The following is a 22,403-nucleotide window of genomic DNA, read 5'->3' as shown; positions in this document are numbered from 1 at the left end:
GCAGTAAGTGCTCTTAGTGACTACACAATCTCTCAAATTCTAACTTTGTTTTGGGGGTTTGATTTTTTGTTTGTTTTGTTTCGTTTTGTTTTGTTTTGTTTTTTGAGAGAGTTTCTCTGTGTAGCCATGGCTGTCCTGGACTTGCTTTGCAGACCAGGCTGGCCAAGAACTCAGAGGACTGCCTGCCTCTGCCTCTGAGCGCTGCAGTTACAGGAGTGAGCCACCGAGCCTGGCTTTCTATTCTAATTCTTAATGAACATGATCCAGATTTCCTTTGTCTTTGTTGGTTTAACTTCCCAAAAGACTGTAATGCCATGAGCCTTCTTTCTTCAAAGATTTCATTGCGTCTAAAAGGTGCAGAAAGTGAGAAAAACAGATCAAATATGAATATTCTATTTATAAAAGCAGAAGTGTCATCCCTAATAAAGAAGCTCAGCTCTACTCGGAAGACCATTAGAGTACAGAAGAGGGAAGAGAAGAGCAGAGACTCCAGGAAGCACACAAGTTTTCTCTCATCCAGTAAGGCTCAGGGCGATGACCTGAACAAGACTCAAGACCCAGTGCTGACTAGAATCCTGTAAAAGTGTCCTGGACGTTCTGCTCCAAACTCTGCCCCAGGATAGAAGTAAACTGGAGGGAACACTGCAAAACAACCTTCCACACTTTAAAATGTCACCGTGCTCTGGGTCTGGTGTTTGACCTACTCAGTGTGCCCTGCCTTCCAAGTGTCCAAGTGTTCTCTCTCCAAATAGTGAGTTGTCTCTTGAGCCATCTTGGAGATTTCTGAGTTTTGCATGACATAAAGCGAGGCACAGAATCCCACCAGCAAGATACTAACAGACTCCAGGTCTGCTCAGACACGCTAAAGGGAACATTTTTTCTGGATCATTAATATACACTGTGAAGTAACAAAACAGGCTACTACTTAATCTCCAGAACACAAGACGGATCGATTGTTTAACATGCTGCCTGGCTTTAGAAAGGAAAGCAAAACAAATAAATACAACCTATCTTTGATTCAACATTTAAAAGTAACACATGACGTAACATATAACATAAGATAGCAGTACTCTCAAAAGTATAGGAGGGACCCTCAAAGCTCAGGGATCTACAAGGAAGAAGTGGAAAGAGTGTAAGAGCCAGAAGCAACGGATGACTCCAAGGAAACAACGTCTTCCAGGCACAACAGAACTGATGCACATTTGAACTCACAGGGCCTCACGTACCCGTATATTAACCACATTCAGTGCAGGCTCTGTTTTCATGAGTGGTGAAAATGAACTCAATGGTATTCTGGACTTTTGGCTTCATTTTACTTTGTTTGGGCCTTTTCTATCTTATTGGTTTTTTGCTTATTTATTCTGATTTCCATGCACTGTGTTTTGAAGTTTGCTTTTTAATTTTTGTTTGTTTCTTGTTTTTGTTTTCTTTTAAAGAAAGAAAAAGTTTTTTGATGAGTAGGGAGATAGGAAAGATCTGGAGGTTGGGGAAGGAAAAAACATGATCAAAATAAATTGTACCAAAACAATATTTTTCAATAGAAAAGTTTAAAACAAGCCAGGCAGTAGGTGGTGCATGCCTTTAATCCCAGCACTTGAGAAGCAGAAGCAGACAGATCTTCCTAAGTTTGAAGCCAGGCTAGTCTACATACCAGCCAGAACAACAGCAACAACAAAAACCTTGTAGAGACAAAAAGCAAGCAGACAAAAGTTTAAAGCCTATAGGGAGAAATAGAAATATAATCCAAGACAGCCAAATAAGTTATTACACTAGCAATCAGTAATGGTTAAATTTTAAAAGTTAACAAGGATGAATAAAATTTTCCATGATTCCCCAAGATCTCCCTATAAATATATTAGAAGTGTTCCCACAGGGTGTGGAATACTGGAAACTCCAGGTCATCTACACAAAAAGGTCAGGGGAGAGGGGGCCTGTAAAGGGGCCTTTAAATGCCCTAACAGGAAACACTTTAAATCTTACCAAAATACAGATAATGCTTTTCAACAATAACTGTGTTCTTTCAAATACAGGGCTTTGAAGAACATTACCTAGAAAAGGTTTGCATCATCTGCACAGATTTACCAGGCTTCTGCCAGTTTCTTGTCTCATTCCCTCATTAGTTCATTTGCTCAGATATTTACTGCTTTATCTGAGGCCTCCTCTCCCATACACTGGGATAAAGTCAAATGAATAAGGTCTATAGTTTCATGAGGTTCCAAGTTTTAGAACGGCAAGTCTCAAATAAAGTTTCCTTTTGTTCTCACCCAAATATGTGAGAGGTTTCCATATCAAGCATGTCCTCCAGTTCTCCCACCACCACCCAAGTGTGTCCGATTTGAAGGCAATTCTACCTGAACTTAGAATCAGATGACAACAATTAAAAGGTCCAGCCCACACCACCACCCTTACATCAGGCCTCAGGTACTTCTGACCAATGGACTATAAAGCAGGGGTTCCCAACATACCTTTGTTGGTTTAACAGCCTGCTTAAAGGGCTTACAGAATTCAGGGAACATGTTACTGACCAGGGCAGGGGAAGGAAAGCAGGAGCTCCGGCTCTGAGCCTGCCACCCTCCCAGGGCTCCAGCTCCTGAGATTCCTACACTCGGCAAGCCTTACATCTTCAGTATACTTGCTTGTTTGTCTTGTTTTTACTGGTCTTTAGTAGACTCCAATCTCTATAGTGATACCAGCCACACCCTAAATCATCTCATTAACATAAACTCCTATGTGATCAGAGGGGTTGAGCATGAACAAAAACCATTCCTGTCTCTCAAAGTCCTGCAAATTGTAGAAGCTCTGGGACAGAAACTGGAAACAAGAACCAAACACTCAGGACCCAAGACACTTAATACTCTTTTAAAACATCTAAGCTCTTAAAATCAAGAGACCCCAGAATTACAGTATTGATAATTTCATTTCAAAACTTGAAATTGAGAAATTCTGACATTTCTCTTAACAATGATGACTGTACTATGTGTGAGCTTAAGCTGCATTCTTATGAAAAATAACTTTTCCAAAGCAAAAGTATTTATTTGGGATTCAAAAAAAAAATGGCACTTTCAGATTTTGGGGGGAAAGGTTAATTTTAAAAAATAGTTTATTCAAGCTGGGCGCGGTGGGGCACAACTGTAATCCCAGCTCTTGGAGGCAGAGACAAGCGGATCTCTTTGAGTTCAAGGCCAGCCTGGTCCACAAAGCCAAGGCTACAAAGAGAAACCCTGTCTCAGGAGAAAAAAATTTATTCATAGTTGGGCATGATGGCACATGCTTTTAATTCCAGCACCCAGGAGGCAGAGGAAGTCAGATCTTTGAGTTCAAGGCCAGCCTGGTCTACAGTGTGAGTTCAGGACAGCCAGGACTACACAGAGAAATCCTGTCTCAAAAAAAAAACCAAAAACAAACAATTATTCCGATCAGAAGAATCCGATTGTTTGACATTTTCATACGTCTTTAAAGACTTCTCTAGGAAGCAGGTGGAGTATGTCTACCTCTATATTCAATCTTTTATTGTAACACCTATCACTGAGCACCTGAACCTCTACTGAACACTCTTGAAAAAGTACAAAAAAAGCTTGCAAAGAAAGTTTATATAGTATAAAAACTGACCCTAGAGACTTTCAAAATAATATCTACTATGCTAATGACATTAAAGAAAACCGATCGTGATTACAGTTTGTGAAAAATAATTATAAAGAAAAGAGGCAGATGGGCTGGAGAGATGGCTCAGAGGTTAAGAGCACTAGTCTGTTCTTCCAAAGGTCCTGAGTTCAATTCCCAGCAACCATGTGGTGGCTCACAACCATCTACAACGAGATCTGGTGCCCTCTTCTGGTGTGCAGGTGTGCATGCAGGCAGAATACTGTATACACAATAAATATATCTTTAAAAAAAAAAAAAGAAAAGAGGCAGAGGCAGGCAGATCACTGTGAGTTCGAGGCCAGTCTGGTCTACAAATCGAGTCCAGGACAGCCAACGCTATACAAAGAAACCATGTCTCAAAAACCGTTAAAAAAAAAAAGAGAGAGAGAGAGAGAGAGAGAGAGAGAGAAAGGGAGAAAAAGAGAAGAAGAAAAGAAAAGAGGTGGGGTATAATGAGGAACAAGAAAGTAGGCTTCACTAGAGGGGTGCAAATAAGAGTTGAAAAAGCAATCACCTAGTAAGGACCTAAGTTTTTTTGTTTGTTTGTTTTTTGTTTTTTAAGGACAATGAAAACTGCACCCTTGCGACACTCTAAATAAAATTCCAACATCTGCTTTTCACAAGATATGTAAGTTGTCTTTTTTTAATTTTTTAAAATGTGTATCAAGTAATTGCCTGCATCTATGTCTGTACACAACAGAAGTGCTTGGGGTTTACAGAGATCAGAAGAAGGTGTTGAATCCCCTGGATTGGGGCTACAGGTGGCTGTGAACTGCCATTTGGGTGCTAGACACCAAATCTGGGTCCTCTGTAAGAACAACCAATACTCATCTCTCCAGCCCCAGTAGTATTTTAAGGACATTAAAAACACCTAGAGATAATGGAGTTTAATGCCTACAATCCCAGATATTCTGGAACCAGAAACACAAGGATCACAGAATAGAGGCCTAAGCTACTTAGTGAGACTCTATCAAATTAAGCAAATGAATGGAAATACACCTCAGTGGTAGAGCACTTGCCTAGGCCCCAAGTTCAATTCCTAGCACAAATAAATAAATGGAGGGAGGGAGGGAAGGAGGGAAGGAGGGAGGGAGGGAAGGAGGGGTGGGTGCCAAGATTCAATCCCTAGCACAAATAAATACGTAAATAAATAAGCAAAAAACAATGGGGCTATTAGCCCAGGGCAAGAGGGCTTGCTTAGCATGTAAGAAACTATGTTCAATCTCTGTATCACAAAACAAAAAAATAAACAAAAACATGTACCACCAAAAGGTCTTAGAGATCCGTTGAACATCCAAAAGAAAACACTGATGACATCTAAAACAGAAAAAAATTAAAAAACAAACAAAACAAAACAAAAAACCTATTATGTGAATGCAGTTATGTGTTTTGACAAATAAGAAACCTTCTTAGGATAGTTGTATCATTAATTATAATAAGTATGAGTTTGTTTTCTACTCAAAAAATATCAAATATGAAAAGTGAAGAAAATTTTAAAAATCTAACAATCACTGCAGCCTGTTGCTTGGAGCTTCACAGAACAGAGCAAATTCAGTTTCCTAATAGATAGTGCTGAGCCGACAGACCTGGCACATCTTCACTCCAGTATTTTTGAAGTGTCAACAGCTCTCTACTGCTGTGATGACGACCATGACCAAAAGCAACTTGGGGAAGTTATTCTGCCTCATAGTTTACAGTCTGTCATCCAGGAAAGTCACAGCGTGAGCTCAAGGCAGGAACCTGGAGGCAGGGTCTGATGCAGAAGCCATTAAGGAGTGCTGCTTACTGGCTTGCTCAGCCTGTTTTCTTATACCTTCCAGGACCACCTGCCCAGGAGATACACCATCCACAGGCGCAGGATTCTCCCACATCAATCATCAATCAAGAAAATGCCCTATAGATTTGTCTATAGGCCAATATGGTAGGAAGTTTTCTCAACTGAGGTTCCTTCTAGCTTGTGTCAAGCTGACATCAAATTAGCCAGTTACTGTTAGTAAAATATTAGGTAAATAAAAGTTTGTTAGTAGCTAGATGATGCACATCTTTAATCCCAGCACTCGGAAGGCAGAGGCAGGTGGATCTCTATGAGTTCTAGGTCAGCCTGGTCTACAGAGCCAGTTCCAGGACACTCAACCCTGTTGTACAGAGAAACCCTGTCTCAAAAAAAGTTTCTGTATTTGGGTTTCCATAGTTGTGAAGAGTATGCATGACCACAGCAACTCTTAAAATGTTTAATTGTCCAGGTGTGGTTGCTCATGCCTTAAATCCCAGCACTTGGGAGGCAGAGGCAGGTAGATCTCTGAGTTCAAGGCCAGGCTGGCTATAAAGTGAGCCCAAGACAACCAGGGCTATTGCACAGAGAAACCCTGTCTCAAAAAAACAAAACAAACACTATTTAGTTGGGGCTGGCTCACAGTTCCAGAGCTTTAGTCCATTATTGTCATTGCAGGAAGCTGGTGGCACGCAGGCAGATGTGGCGCTGGAGGAGGAGCTGAGAGCTCTACAGCTTATCTGAAGGCAGCAGGAAAGAATGAGAGGCTAGGCTTAGTTTCAGCTTCTGAGAGCTCAAAGCCAACCCCCTAGTGACACAGCTCCTCCAGCAACGCCACACTGCCTAACTGTGCTTTCCCTAAGGGCCTACGGGGGCAACTTTTATTCAAACCACCACAGTTAGTAAAATATCAACTAAATAAAAGTATAATTGCCAGGCAGCGTGGTGGCGCACGCCTTTAATCCCAGCACTTGGGAAGCAGAGGCAGACAGATCAGTGTGAGTTCAATGCCAGCCTGGTCTACAAAGTGAGTCCAGGACAGTCAAGGCTACACAGAGAAACCCTGTCTCGAAGAAAAAAAGCAAAAACAAAAAGGATAATTAAGTAGTCCTAGTCCTAAGAGGATAAAAAGAAGGAAAATTCTACAATACTAGAAGCCAAAGTAACTGCCCACTAAATTCTAATTTCATTGATTGTAATATAATTAAATCATTTCCCCTTTCCCCTTCCAACTCTCCCATATACCCCTCCCTCTATGCCCTCCACAGACAGACAGAACACAGATAGATGATAGATCATTAAATACATAAAAATACAACCTGCTCAGTATGCACATTACTTGTCTGTATGCTTCTCTGGGGAGGGCTATGGCCCCTTTCTCAGCATTCCTTAGTTATCTATAGTTCTTTGTGTAGGGCACCTCTTTTTTTATACGGTTATTCTACAATTCTATTCACAGATACTATGGGCAAACATCTACAAACTATCAGATAACATGCACTTGGATACAACACCACTATGAAAGCTATAATGGAATACAAATATCAGCTTTTAATAGCAAAATGATGTGTTTAAGAGAAGCCTGACTTGTACCAATTACAATTCTAAAAACTAGCAATTCAACTTTGCACTATAATAAATATTCACAAGGAGGCAGGGTGAAGTAGAGCTACAGCACCTGCTTAGCCAGCAGGTTTTAACCAGCAAAACTAACTTAAAGAGTAAATCTGGTGGTATTAGTGGTCACATTATCTTGTGCGTCATGCTTGTATTAACTATTACTAGCATGGTTAGGAAAAGAAGCTACACTCTAAACCAGGAATGAAAATAGTTTATTACAGTACATCTCCGCTACTATAAAGAACCCACCCCCACCGTTTACCATAGTCCAACACTTCAGGAAAATGGAGGGAGGGGGAGACTACTGAGCTTTAGGAAGAAAAAGCACAAGCTCAGAGATGTTCAACTGCACAGCAGGGTCAAACCTACCCAAGTTCCTTCACTCAGGGTCAACACAGCACTTGGCTCACACAGACCAGCCTGGCAGACCACACCCAACAGCTGAACAGTGGCGGCTGTACAGATTTCATCCACTTCCCATTTGACTGTGGATGGAGCTTTTGAGATAGTCTTCTCCATATAAACAACTCCAGCTACCCTCACCCTGCCTCTGCGTCCCAAGTGCTGCAATTACAAGGTCATGCACCAGTCCTAATTTTTTGTTTTTATTTTTTTAAGAGAGAAAGAGAGAGCCTGCAAATGAGTGCAGCTGTCCTAAGGCCAGAAGTGTTGGCTCCTCAGGAGCTGACGTGACATCCAGCTGTGAGCTGGCCAGTGTGTGCTGGGACCTGAACTACAGTCTGCTGCAACAGCAATGCATTTCATGTACCTGACGCCAAATTTAAGCAGCGCTACTGAGGAGAAGGGGTGGTCTGTGAGACCGCTTATAGTATCCACTACCACCAAAGTCCAGGGCAAGGCTCTTTATTTAAAAATTGCCTTTAAAAATTTAGAGCACAACCAAGCCAGGAATGAGGGCGTGGGTCATTAATTGCAGATCTTGGGAAGTGGAGGCAAGAGGATTGCAGGAGGAGAGCCAGCCTTGGCTACACGGTAAGCTTGGTTGGAATCAGCCTGGTCTCCATTACACGCTGTCTCGGGGGGTGGGGGGAGTGTTAAGCTACTTAAAATATTCTGTATTTGCTATATGTATTCTCATTCACTTTTCCTAGCTACAAACCATGGTGATGTCCACTCTGAGAGCCCCTTAAAAGTTCAAAGCAGGGCAGCAGGGCCCAAGCTGCAGGAGGCACTAGCAAGTTGAAGAGCGCAGGCAAGATCCACAGTTCCTCGCTGGCTTTACTGGGTTCTGAACCTCCTGGGAGGTCAGGCCCACAGCCTGGACGGCTCACATCAATCTCTGTCAAAGACCGGCCATTACTGTAGAAGGAGTTCATTCTCAAAGAAAGTGTAATGTCACAAACTCTCCCGTTAGCATATTCTGTAAAGTCAATATCTAGACTTTCGTTTGATTCTGGCTTCTTTCACTGCCAGATCTGTTAACTTGGCAGTTTTCTTATTTGGTTAAGCCTCGGTCGTTTTTTCTAACACTGAACAAAGAAGTAGTTATTGCCAAAATGTAAATTCAAAAAGCAGAAAGCTGCATTAGTCTTAAATTTAACACATTTTATGGCTCAAGTGGGATAGGAGTTCCATTTCACAACTGGCTGAGTCAAAGAATAAATGGGATTTAAATCATTGCTGTTAAGTTTTGATGTGAATGAAACTTAAGCAACTTCAACGGTAAGGGTAGTCATTTTGCCCCTGACACATAAGAGATTGGTTACAATGCTCCCCTATAGCTCATCAACATCACCTCTATAATATTTCATTTTAAAAGACCATGTTTCATGATTATGCTCTTGGATCTAATGCTCGCTGATGGTTCACATTTTTAAAGTTAAATCAACTAATTGCCGTGAAAGAGAACGGAAGTGCACTTCATGACATTCTGAAGGGTAACAGCTTTCCTCCTACAATTAGTCACAGAGAACACAATGGTACAACCAAATGTCCAAGTGTACAAGCAAAATTAAAACATTAACTATGAGGATGCTTAACTCAAGTTTTTACAATATCATATATAATACTAGCCTGTAATTTTTTTTCCCAGGTGTAACTGGAAGGTAATTATTCTAAAGTAAAATCAGTGACAGAAAGGCTTACCTAGAACAGTATTTATTTCTTCTCTCATACAAAGCAGTAAGTTAAATAAAATTCCAGAACTACAACAAAATGTCTATTCCTTAAAATACTGCAGTACATTCAATGTACTGGAGACTACTTAAAAAGCCATTCTGGAGTTTGTGGACACTCAGATTATCAACGGTTTCAGTACTTGCTAAAGTAGGTACATCAAGCAGGGCAGGTAAGCTGACCATTAAAGAGAGTAATTAATTATGGCTGCCTAGGAAAGATGGATGAAACAAGGGTGGTTCTGTTTCTTTGCCTGTTCATTTTTTCTCAAGATTTGTATTCTATGTGCACATATTAATTACCCCATGCAATGGGTGTGCAGATTAACAAATACAAATCTTCTGTCTACAACATTAAAACATATACTATAAACCAGGCATGGTGGCACACACCTTTAATTCCAGCACTCAGGAGGCGGCAGGAGGCAGATCTGAGTTTGGGGCTAACCTGGTACACAAAGAGAGTCCCAGGACAGCCAAGGCTACACCAAGAGACCCTGTCTCCGCAAGGGAGGAAAAGTATACTATAGTAAATAAGCTCATGAGGTGGCTGGCTGTACATTTTCCTGCTCAGGGTACCTCTAAATGAGCTGATTATATATGCCCACCTACAATGTGAAGTGAGGGCTTTCTTCTCTCCAAAAAGAAAAGAGGAATTTAAATATCACACAGTGAAGTGAGTTTGCTTTGGATAGATGGTGATTTTCCACAGAGCTTTTGAGTTCTGGGGCTACAACCGTCCCATAAGAAGTTTACTCAACAGCACTGCTTAGGACAGCCAAACACAAAACAGCCTGTAAGACAATTTACATGAGGTTCTTCTAATAGATGGGAAAGGAGAGTTAGAAATGCAGAGAGCTAAGAAGTGATGTTCAGAGATTTCAAGGAAACCCACTAGGAATCATCAAAGCTGTTCCAGAAGCTTGGGAGACTTAGGCAGAGAGGGAACCAACAGGAACAGAAGGCAACAAGCATGCTAATGGGAACACTTAATTTTTTTTAAAGTCAAGAAAGATTTTTTTAAAGCATAGTAACATTTGGTTGGCAATGAAGCCAATAAATAGACTGAAATACTCTGCATGTGGGAGAATATACAGCAGCAGTGAGGAAAGCAGTGTGGCAGGATGCTCAGCCTTACAATCAGGAAATCTCCTTTAACTCTCTTAACTTCAATTCTACATATTTGTTTAGAACACTAGAAAACACGCTAGAAAAATAGTCCCCAGTTTTTAAAGAGTATGATCAACCTAACTTAATTTTCTTTTTGGTGATTTCTCCAAACCTCCTTTACAATGAATGAGCTTTTCTCAAGACAGGCTTTTCTCTGTGTAGCCTTGGTTGTCCTGGATTCGCTTTGTAGGCCAAGCTGGCCTTGACCTCAGTGATCTACCTACCTCTGCCTTCCAAGTGCAAAGGCGTGCACCACCACACCCAGTTGGAACTTTTCTTTAAAATCGTATTTTATGGACTGTGTCACAGGGAAGCATCTGTCACTTACATAATGGACTAGTTGTAGACTAGGATAAGATAAGGCATAGGAGACCCAAAACAAACCCTCACACAATCGTCAGGATCCAGTGAGTACCAGTGATACTTTTCCTGGGGAGAACATAAAATTTTAAAATAAATATGCAGCTGATATTCAAACTCAAGGTAAAAGCTTCATATTTTGACTATGTTAAGCTGAATTACCACTATTTTTCTGAGTATAAATTGTTCTATGGTTGGCCTTGGTACTAATACTACTCTGGCATATGTAAGTATCCCTTTCCAACTTTTTAGTTTTACTGAAAGAAATAAAACATGTCATCAGTTAAATAGGCCTGTAAGCTACGCTGCGCTCTGGTCTTTCATCTTCACTGGATGCAGCCACTTTACAGGTCACAGAAACAAGTCTTTAAATAAATATACTACTACATCTTGCCAAATGCGATTTATCCAAGCACCATGGATTAAACAGCATACAAAAAATAATTACGGACTATTTTTGAGGACAAAGCAAACACAATCAGATTTCACCTAACTACTAAAATCAGGGTTTCGTCTGAGAAGTCACACAAATATCACATATAAGAGACCACATTTTAAGAAACTGTTTTCTAAAAACTGAACAAGGAATACATTATTCTGCACATAATTTCTAAATGAGTGCTTCTCAACCTTCCTCATGTTGGAACCCTTTAATACAGTGCCTCATGCTTTGGTAACCCCCAACCAAACTATACTATAACTGTAATTCTGCTACTGTTACGAACCGTTAAGTTTTCTGATGGTTTTAGGTGAGCCCTGTGAAAGGGCTGTCCGACCTCCAAAGGGGCCATGGACCACAGGGCTTGGTACTAATACAACTCTAGCATATGTGGTTCTGCCCCATCTGTTCATAACCGCTAAACAGAAATTAGCTCCCCACCATAGCACACATCAAGACCTATGATCTACCCGTGTTTTAGTCTCCTCAGTTCTATCTGAGAGCTAAGGAATCTCCCTGTCCCTCTGTACCCTCTCTCAGCCCTTGGAAGCCCCTCGCTATTTTTAAGCAAATATGTAGAGGTGAAGTTAAGTGTGTCATGGTAAATCCCACAGTATAATCCTTTGTCCACACTTCTCTACTTGAAAATGTGCATTGCAATGAGTGACTGATTTGGTTCGGGGCCTCAGGCTTCTGCTACCATAACAATACCCGATCCTCACACAGACCCTTCTTGGATCTTGTTCCTGTTGTTGCCCTGTGACATGGAGATCCTGCCGCTTTAGATCTGTAAGACCAGTCCCTTCAAACACCCCAGCAGTTCACAGATGGGGTAGATATTGAATCTGGTCCTCAGTGGTAGCTAAGCTGGTCAGCCTGCCAGCTCTCCTGTACCCCCACAACACCACAGCAAGCTCTCCAGCACTACCCTGGGGGTAGCTCAACCAACGCCACAGCTGACAAAGAGCAGGCTCAGCTCTCCTGCTCTCATGACCTCAGTTCCAGCTCAGCTGCACCCATGCCAGCAGGGCCAGCTCTATTGTGCTGCCCAGGCAAGGTGCAGGGCCCACTCTCCCAAGTACTGCAGTAAGCAGGAGGTTGGGACAGCTCTCCTGCTCTCTTGCCCTCAGGGCCAGCTCTCCTGCCTGCCATGGAGGGTGGGAGAGTAATCTCTCCCTCGACCACACAATCACAGGGTAGATAGGTGGAAGGGCCAGCTCTCCTGCAGTTACACCCTCAGAGCCAGCTCACTAGCAACCCCAGCAACCCGGGCCAGCTCTACTGTGCTTCTTGGGCAAGGTGCAGGGCCTGCTGTCCAGAGTGTTCCAGCTGACAAGAAGCCAGGCCAGCTCTCCTGCTCTCCTGTCTTCAGGGCCAGCTCTCCCTCAATGACCAGTGAGGGTGGGTCCATCTCTGCATTACCCTTAGACATCAGCATGGCCACAGGCAGCAGACCAGGAAAATCTGCCTGTCCTTTGGTAACAGACACCCCCTCCGCCCCTCAACTGCTGCAGGACCACAGACCCAGACATGCCACTCACCATGGATCCCTGGCTCCTCGCTTCAGGCTATCCCTCACTACCCTCAAGTCTCCAATTCGACCTTTTTTCGTTGTGTACACACTTCTTCTCTTCGATCTCTGTACCACTTACTTGTTCATCTTAATGGCTCCTAGGGTCTCTGGGTGGCTGGAATCACCTCAGGATTGCTATGATTGCTATGCCTGCCTGTACCATGGGGCACCAGATGGGGGTGATCTCAGGGGTGCTCTGCCTGCCCACCTCTGTGTTACCAGACCAGGGGCCATCTCAGGCTTGCTGACTGCCTGGGCCCATGGCACCAGTGAATCTCCAGTACTGACCTATCTCCTGCTGCTCCATCTTTATGCTTTCTGCAATAATGTCAGGGTCATTACAAATAGACTCAAGGGAACTTGTAACTTTAGCAAATTGCACAATCAATGACTGTCACTCTCAGGTAGGGTTGGAGGCATCAAAAATGTGACCTTCCTCACATCGGAGATATTTATGGACATCCTTTGGGGCTGCCAGAGCACACTGGGCCTCTGTGTTGTTTGGGAGAAAGAATTCACAGTGCCTGTAACTCACTGGCCTAACTTAAATGCTTTAGTTGGTTTGCCTAGCCAGTTGAAATATCACGTGAGCTTTGTAGAGATACAGGTCTCGCCTCGAGCTGGTAAACACACATGGTCACCATTGTGGGAAACTAGTGAACTGTGGTACGGATGCTGTTCTCCTAGAAGCTTTTTCTTCCACTACTATTTATTCGATGCTGCATTTACAGACCCCCAAAGCAGGTCCAGTGAGTGGTATCAAATAGGAAACCCTGAGACATCATTGGTTACTGGGAAGGCTGAGGAAGTGTTCTTGTTAAAAGGTGTGTGCAATGTTGAAACATTTACTGCTATAGTCACCAAAGAAGTTCCTGAGCCACCCAGAGCTTTTTTTTTTTTTTTCCTTCAATCCAACCAAGTGTTCACCTTACCCTAAAGGTCAATACTAATATTAACAAGCCACTGACTACTACTTTCATGAGACTGAGATGAATTTATTTGACTTCTACTTAGCTTCAGTGACTCTACCTGGTTTTTTCCCTGCCTCAGCTTCCTGAGTAATGGGATTACAAACGTGTACCACCAAGCCCACTGTTTCTATAGTTCCCACCTTAGTTCCGTCTCCCACCTGAGAGCAAATCAACCCAACACATTAATCATAGAGGTGGCCTTACCATATTCTTACCATTCTTTCTTCCTTGCCATGGTGTGAAAACCAGTATGAAAACAAACCTGTAATTCTTAATTTTGCCTTCTCATGGGCTAACGGCGTGCAGTAAGATACTTCCTAATAGTAGTCAAGCAGCATGTGCCCCAATTCCTACATACAGGCAAGCAAGGTGGAATCATGTAACCCAGCTGATTTCAAACTGCTTTGTAACTAAAAATGACTTTGAACTCCTGATCCTTCGACCTGCACGCCAAATGCTGGGATTACAGATGGGTGTCACCTTCCTCAGCCAAAATACAATTCTATTTACAATGGTCTCAATTTACCATGGGTTCATGGGGAAGTAGCGGCACTGTTGAGGAGCATGTGGGTCACACACTTAGAATAGAAGCTGGGGAAGGTAGTGCACTTGCTGAAGTGTTTGCCACACGGCTGAAGAGGGCCTGACCTCAGGCTTCAGCACTCACCTACAGTCCAGCCGTGGTGCTCTGTCAGACTTCCTAGTCCTAGAGAGGAAAAGAATGCTGGATTCTTGTAACTCTGGTCTGTCAAAGTCAGCCCAACTTAATCACCAAGTCCAGGCTTACCCTACACTGCCCCCCACATGCTGCACTACCAGCCTGACAGACTAGACGTGCCTACTGGTAAGACAGCAGCATAACTTCTATGGGTTAAATGTTTTCTGACTGGACTACAGGCCTGTTCCAGAGGCACAAACTTGTTTTGTTTTTCGAGACAGGGTTTCTCCGTGTGCCCTTGGCTGTCCTGGACTCACTCTGTAGACCAGGCTGGCCTCGAACTCACAGCCACCCACTTGCCTCTGCCTCCCAAATGCTGGGACTAAAGGCGTGCACCACCACGCTCATCTCCACAGGCACAAACTTAATGACTAATACTGTAATCCTGGTCAAAAGCCTAAAGCAGAATGGACATGGTCAACTTGGCCTCTAAAAATGTGTGTTTAGCCAGGAATGATGGTACACACCTTTAATCCCAACACTTGGGAGACAGAGACAGGCAGATCACTATAAGCTGGAGGGCTGCCTGCTCTACACAGTGAGTTCCAGGCCAAGCACGGGCTCTATAGTAAAGTAAGACCCTGTCTCAAAAACAAAACAAAAGGTAAAAGAAAAATTAATATTATGCTTATACCCACAGACTCAAGATGCTCTCAACCTCTGCAACTGAGGCTTCTTTTTGTGTGTGGGGGGGGGGGGAGAGTGGAGGGGGGATAGTAGGCAGCCGTCAATAAAGAGATGCATAACTGTTCAAAGTATGAGACTCCAAAACTGGATGTTCAGCTCTAAATGGGACAGCCAAACTAACCCCACACAGGAGGAAGGTAGAAAGAATGTAAAAGACAAATGATGGGATGGAGGGTTGCAAAACAGTGTCTTCTAGACACGTCATGGCTATGACAACAATGAACACACAGAAGCTGTAGCTGTTTACACAAAACCTATATAAGACCAAGCTGGCCAAAATTCTGGCATAGATGGGATAGGTATCCCCAACCTTACTAAGGAGCTATTGGCAGTGGTAGTCTCTGTGGAAAGGAGAACCATTCCTTTTGGAGGGTAGCTACTCCAAAAGACTCCAGTAGATGACCTCACATCCATGCCCATATACACAGTACTAACTGGACTTAGTGGATTACCCCCCAAAAGAATGAAAAGGGGGGGGAAAAAACTAAGTTGAAAGTTGGGGATGTTGGGAGTACACTGGGAGGGGGGAGGTGGATTGAGGTTGAAGGGGAAAAAGGGGGTAGACAGGGTCATACTCATCGTATGCATGTATGAAATTTTCAGAAAGAAAAATATTAAGGTGAAGAATGCTTGAGGGAAGATGTCCAACGGTGAGCTCTAGTCTACCCACACCCCCTAAACACAAATACAGCCCTTACAGCAGCACCTGCCACATAAAAAGGGACACCAATGAAGTCTTTAACACATAAGTAGTAGCTGTAGTAACAATAGGCAGAATGAACGGTGGCAAGATGTGATTTGAGTTCACACTCAAATAATTTACTTTATATCTTTGAAAGGCTACCAGCTTCATATGTATATAATGGGAGATAGATAGATAGATAGATAGATAGATAGATAGATAGATAGATAGATAATCTCCCAGATAATATTAAACCCATCAGCTCCTGGAGTAAGCAAGGCATAATGTATGCTAATCACTTTTTTTTTTCCTACTATAAAATTTTAATACTTACAAGCAATAACATCTTGTCTTGGTGGAGAAGAAAGTCATCTAAGCAGTCTATCAGATTGCATTCTTAATCTTTGATCAGATATACTCACTCTAAAAGGTTAGAAACAGTTTTATTAAGACCCTTTAATTTACAAAAATAAAGTTAGAAATGCAAAAGCTAAGAAGCAAGTAAACTAACTCAACAGAAAAAGGCAACAAAATAGAAAGATAAACTATTCAAGGCATCTAAATTAAAGAGAACATTTATTATTTAAAAAAAAAAAAAAAAAAAACTGTGTTGAGCCGGATGTGGTGGCACAAGCCTTTAATCCCAGCCCTTGAGAGGCAGAGGCAGGAGGATCACTGTGAGTGAGAACTCTCCTCCAACATGAATCAAGAGCTTATATTCCTAAGGATAATACAAACTGGTTGTAGCCACTGCCAATATGCCAGAAACAAACATAATCAGTATGAAACGAATATCTAAGTTCATCCATGTCTATGCATGGCTAAGTATAGTCATGGTGGTAGGAATGGAGCATTCTACATAGCTCACCAAGAGAATCAGCTGTTACTAAAGATAGGTAATCCACAGCTGGGCTGGATGTGGTAGGGGAGACAGAGACAGATGGATCTTTCTGCGTTCAAGGCCAGCCTGTCTACATAGTTGCAGGACAGCCAAAACTACAGAGAAAGATCTTGTCTCAAAAACACAAAAGCAAACAAAAAAAGATTGGTAATCAATAAATTTATGAAATGAATCAAGAGCAGAACATGTGTAAAGCATACAGATTCAAATTAAGCTAGTGATTAAAACCAGAGCTCTATTAAGCCACATTTGTTAAAACTGTAGTGACAAGGAGGGAAAGAGGAACCCCATAGACAAAAGGAAGACCAAGTGCAGGAAGCAGTCAGGGGGGAATGGCTAACTGGTCACAGGTAGCTGAAAGACACCTTCTAAAAAGAAAGGGGGAGGGGGGGGACCTGAACACAAACCAAGAACACAAGAAGCAAAACCTATACCTTGGTTGGCCCAGAATTCACTGAAAAAGCCAATGAAACATCTACTGAAGGGAATAGGGATCTGAACATTTAAGTGAATGAGAAAAAAATAAGAAATTTTTTAAGGGTGGTATCAAGATTTGAACTAAGGGCCAGCATGATGGCTCAGCAAGTAAAGGTATTTAACAGCTCGAGTGCCCCCTTTTTATGACTCATTGTGAAATCTTAATTTCAAATTCTCAATATGATTTGCCAGGATACCTAATAATTTAAAAAGGCCCTCTTGATTGAAGACATGAGTACTTTGTCACCAAAGACAATGGCTTCATAGTAAATTACCAACATCTCAACTTTTAACACAATTTCTTGTCAAGAGTAGTAATCAGCCCACCAGTGGTACATGAATCTATCAATTGAGAACTGAGTCCACTGCCTGCTTGCTAAACTCAAATAACCCTGTCTATTCCCACCACCAACAATCTTACTGCTTCAAATTTCCCTTTTTTGGGGCGGAGGGGGGTGGGTGGTGTTAGAGAAAGGGTTTCTTTATGTAGAGCACACTGTCCTGGAACTCACAGATATCCACCTGCCTCCCCAAGTGCTGAGATTACAGGCATGCACCACCTTGTCCATCAGTTTCGAATTTCTTAAGGCACCCTGACACTGTTGCTGTTGAGGCTGTATCACTGCCCCATGTTATACAGCTCAGCAGGTAGTTACAAGACTGCCCTAAAAGTATGTTTTATTTTGTCTTTTTTGACAGACTCACTATGTATCCAGGCATCCTGGCATCCTGCCGCACTTCTCAAGTGCTGGGATTACAGGTGTGTACCATGCCCAACCCCAGTCCAAGAAAAATGACTATTTGTAATTACATCCACCAAACAGATTTGTAACACCTACCTGTTGCCTTTTACAACTCTAGGTAACTAAGTAACTCAAAGAATGGTTTCAAAACATGAAGATGCAATAAGACATAAGTTCTTAAGACTTAAAATGCAGCCCAGTGTGGTGGCACACACCTCTAATTCCAGTGCTCAGGGAGGCAGAGGCAGGCAGATTGCTGTGAGTCGAGGCTAGTGTGGTCGACAAAGTGAGTCCAGGACAGACAAGGCTACATAAAGAAACTCTGTCTCGAAAAACCAAAAATTAAAAAATAAAAACTTTAAATACTCTCTGAGTATTGAAATGGTACTTCTATAAGTCCACCTAAGAACTAATTTGCAATCTTTAAAAGTGTATTATTTATTCCTGAAGGCACCTACCTCAAAAAGCCAATGAAAGCTAAACTGTCAGCTAAATAAAAGATAGCATTGCTTTTTCAAAGTATTATGAAAATGACATTTAAACGGTGCGCTACAGCTTTACAAAGTTACGCTTTTTCCTACATCTTTCAAACTCTTAACATCCACAGATATTCAGCCAACAACAGGCATGCACCGCTTACAGTCTCACATACTCTCACTCTACATCACCACATAGAGATTTTTCACATAATCTAAGGATACAGCAAAACATAGCTACTCCTCATTCCTACCTGAACACACAAGATAACTGAGACTGATAAGGGCTAACTTTCTCAAGGCCACAGACTTGGCAGATGGCAGAACTGAACTGAGAAAGACTAGGCCTTTAACATTAGGTTATATTTAAAAAACAAAGACAAAACAAAAAACTTCATGACAACCTAACAAATTCAACTATATTCTCATGTGAAATTACTAGTAATGTTCACTCAAGTACTGCCTGCTGAAGTCACAATTTTCACACCGAGCTATAAAGCCCTACTACAAGTATCTTGGCTAATAGCTTGAGAGAAAAGTGTGCTTTTGGGGAAAAAAATCAGGAAGAATGCCTGTAAATATAACTATTATTTGCCTCATATAACTGTCATCTCAGAGGCTTACTGTCTCCATCTGCTAACCTAGGCCTAGTCCTGGTAGCTTCTAGCCTCCCTACAATCTAACCTAGATCTAGAACGTTTTCAAATCTCTGAGACTTACAGCTGAATAAGCTCACCCTTTCTAGCTCTTTCTGAATTCTAGCTAGCTGGTTCAACTCAGATGTTCCAGCTCGAACTCCACTCCTAGCTGACTGATTCAATCTGAATTTTTTTGTTTTTGTTTTGTTTTTTGTTTGTTTTGTTTTTCAAGACAGGGTTTCTCTAGGTAACAGCTCTAAGCTGTCCTGGAACTCGCTCTGTAAACCAGGCTGGCCTCGAACTCACAGATATCTGCCTGCCTCTGCCTCCCAAATGCTGGAATTAAAGGAGTATGCCACCACCGCCCTGCTCTCAATCTGAATTCTTTCTCAGCCTCTGACTGAATTGTTCTCCTTGGCCTCATATAACTTGGGCAGTATGTTCTAATCTTCTGTCTCATTCTCTGGCTCAATCTGTGACTAGCCTGTGACTAGCTTATTCTCTCTTCAACCTGTCTCTGTAAACCTCTCCCAGTAAACCTGTCTCTGAATTCCACGAACTCAACTCCCCTGCACTGCCTCTCAATTCACTGACTCAAGCAAACTGACTGAACAGAACGGACTAGAAGTCAGAGATCTGGATGTCTCTGTCTCCTGTGCACTGGGATTAAAGGTCAGGCCCTAGGCCGGACTTTGTGGTGCACACCTTTAATCCTAACACTCTGGAGGCAGAGGCAGGCAGATCGCTGTGAGTTCAAGGCCAGCCTGGTCTACAAAGCAAGTCCAGGGTAGCCAAGGCTACACAGAGAAACCCAGTCTGGGGGGGTTGGGGGGGGGGGGGAAGGTCTGGACCGGACCTAAGCTTTTCTTTACCTGAAACTTGCTCTGTACCTGGCTGGCCTTGAACTCAGGGATCTGTTTACCTCTGTCTCCTGGGATTAAAGGTGCATCTGTATTCCTAGGTCTTTGGATGTGCTCTCTTAGCAGAACAGCCATGGTCTGAATTAAAATTCCCCTACAAATTCCTTTTTCTGTGTGTTTTTCGTTTTGAGACCGGGTCTCAGCATCAAATAGCCCCAAACGCCTGGAGCTCTGTCTGCCCATGTCTCTCCAGTGCTACGTGAAGACCTACCATCAATCACACCCTGAAGGAGAGATGCTGCTAATGCTTAGAAGCACACATCATTTCAGATTCGCATCTTTTCTGTTCCATCCATTTCCTTACCCCGAGCTTCCACAGATGCCCTAGATCATGAATCTTAACCAGAAATATACTTGTTATTTCTGTGGCCTTTTGTGGTTCAGCCTGAACACTGTCTAGGAGTTTACCCCAGTTCTGCAATTCCAGGTAAAGTGGTGAACGACAGCAAAAAAAAGCCTTGACACTTGTCAAAAGCCTATCCGGGAAACCAAGGCGTTTCCTTTCCTCTCTATTCCTTTCCTACAGCCCTAAAGAGGGCCCTAAATCCTTCTTACCACAACTGTCACTTAGTTGTAACCATTCCTTTTTCTCTCTTTCCTCGGCATCTAAAACCAAGACCACGAGAATCTGTCACATACTCCTATTCCCGTTCCATTCCTCAGCCCCCGGCTCTCTCATCGGAGAACAGGAAAGGTTGTGGTATCTTTCGATCAAAAGTTGAGATGAATTAAGACCGTAAGGGGAGAGAGCGCGATCAGCCTGCTCATGGGGAAAGCGGCAGGAAGCGCGCCCGGCAGAGATCAGCGCCCCGCGTGGTCCTGCGACCGTGACCCGTACTCACCAGGCCGTCGATCTGCACCTGCTTCACGGCTGAGTCTCCAGAGCTGCCTTTGCCTTTGCTCTTCCCCACCGCGCCGCCAGCGGAGCTGGAGGAGGTGGCGGTGGAGCCGGTGCCTTCCTTGCGCGACGCCATGTTTCCAGCCAGACAGGAAGAAAGAGACCTGTGAGACACCGGAAGCGGAATTACGGATTTCGTGCGGTCGTAGTAGGGGTGAGGGGTGGAGTCTGGAAGTGCCCCCAGGGCAGGGCCACGCCTCCACGGTAGTTTCCCCTTTTGCTGCCTCGCTGCCATCATGTGCGCACGCGCGTCTTGTGTCCGGGGGGGGGGGGGGGGGGAAACAGTCACTGTTTAAAACCCAGTGACGCTTTTTTTTTTTTTTTTAATTCTATGATTTTTTTTGAGACAGGGTTTCTCTGTGTAGCCTTGGCTGTCCTGGACTCGCTTTGTCGACCAGACTGGCCTCGAACTCACAGCGATCCGCCTGCCTCTGCCTCCCAAGTGCTGGCATTAAAGGCGTGCGCCACCACGCCCAGCTGCAAGGTCCATTTCTTCATGTGCGTTCCAACTTTTCATTCCATGGCCCAGCTTCTCACTCACCATGTTAGTTTCTCTACCTTTCTTCAACCTGTAATTACTGAAAAGGACTCAGTCCAGGCATTCAAAGTTTACTCTTCTTTATATTTATTCCTTGTCATGGTGTTATCGTCCATTCTCAATGACCTTAAATGTGGAATATACGCTGATGTTCCCAACTTTATATTCCTTAGGTAATTCTTCACATCACACTGTCCATTTGCCTATCCCCTGCCACTCAGCCTGTCCAAACTAATTCACAAATACTACCCCATACAAAACAGTCTTCCTACTGTTCTCTAAGAAATTTGATGGCAGCTCCATGCTTTGTTAACAGAAGCAAAACCCTTGGTAATACCTCAACTCTTTATCTTACACCTCATCCCTTTCTATCATAAAGTGTTATAAACTTCATCAAAAACCTGCATTCCGACCTTAGATTTCTACTTGTAGGAAGCTAGAGATGTGTTTCCCCAATTCATCCCATTAAGTTCAATTAACCTAAGAACGTTGTACACTAAAGATAAAATGAGGCGATACAGATAAGAATGAGACCAGTGCCCTGGCTTTGACTTTGAAAGCCAAAGAACAACATGGTTTTTATTTCTCAGGTTGTCAATTTCTTGCAAACCTCAAACATGAGCTAAAGTTCAGTGAACTGAAAATAGCTACAGGCACAGATTTAAAACAAACAAACAAACAAGAAAACAAGCAAATAGCAGCCAAAAAACACATTGCCAACAGAAACCTATTTCCTGCACAGTGCTGGTGGAGACCTTATGAGAAATAAGGACCTCCAGTCTCATGAGAGTGCCACCCTCAGATAGGATGACATCAGAGGTGGCCTAGAGGACAATGAAGATTGTTTCATACAACAAAAAGAAGATAAGATAGCATACAGGATTCGATAACAATAAAGTTGGGACATAGAGCAGGCTTGAGACTCTTCTTCTTCACAGAGGCTACACCACTGAATGCTTAGGGAGTACTGAAAGGCCCATCTCTATAGCCTAAGAAGGAACTGCCCATCCTCCTGGAAGCCACAAGAGTCCCAACATTAACACA

General features: G+C 42.9%; 1 protein-coding gene across 1 annotated transcript in view; it reads right to left on the bottom strand.

The window, feature by feature from the left end:
* The window catches only part of Eif3h (eukaryotic translation initiation factor 3 subunit H), an 87,931-nt gene extending 67,004 nt beyond the window's left edge, over positions 1-20,927 (bottom strand). Inside the window, exon 1 of the mRNA XM_051159696.1 lies at positions 20,766-20,927. Within this exon, the coding sequence (XP_051015653.1) occupies positions 20,766-20,897 (132 nt within the window). The 5' untranslated portion in view covers positions 20,898-20,927. The remainder of the gene's footprint in view (positions 1-20,765) is intronic.
* Positions 20,928-22,403: the final 1,476 nt, after the last annotated feature.

Source organism: Acomys russatus, chromosome 17 (assembly GCF_903995435.1).
Source record: "Acomys russatus chromosome 17, mAcoRus1.1, whole genome shotgun sequence".
NCBI classification, from domain to species: domain Eukaryota; kingdom Metazoa; phylum Chordata; class Mammalia; order Rodentia; family Muridae; genus Acomys; species Acomys russatus.
Note: the sequence above shows the minus strand (reverse complement) of the source record. Positions and strands in the feature narration are given on the sequence as shown.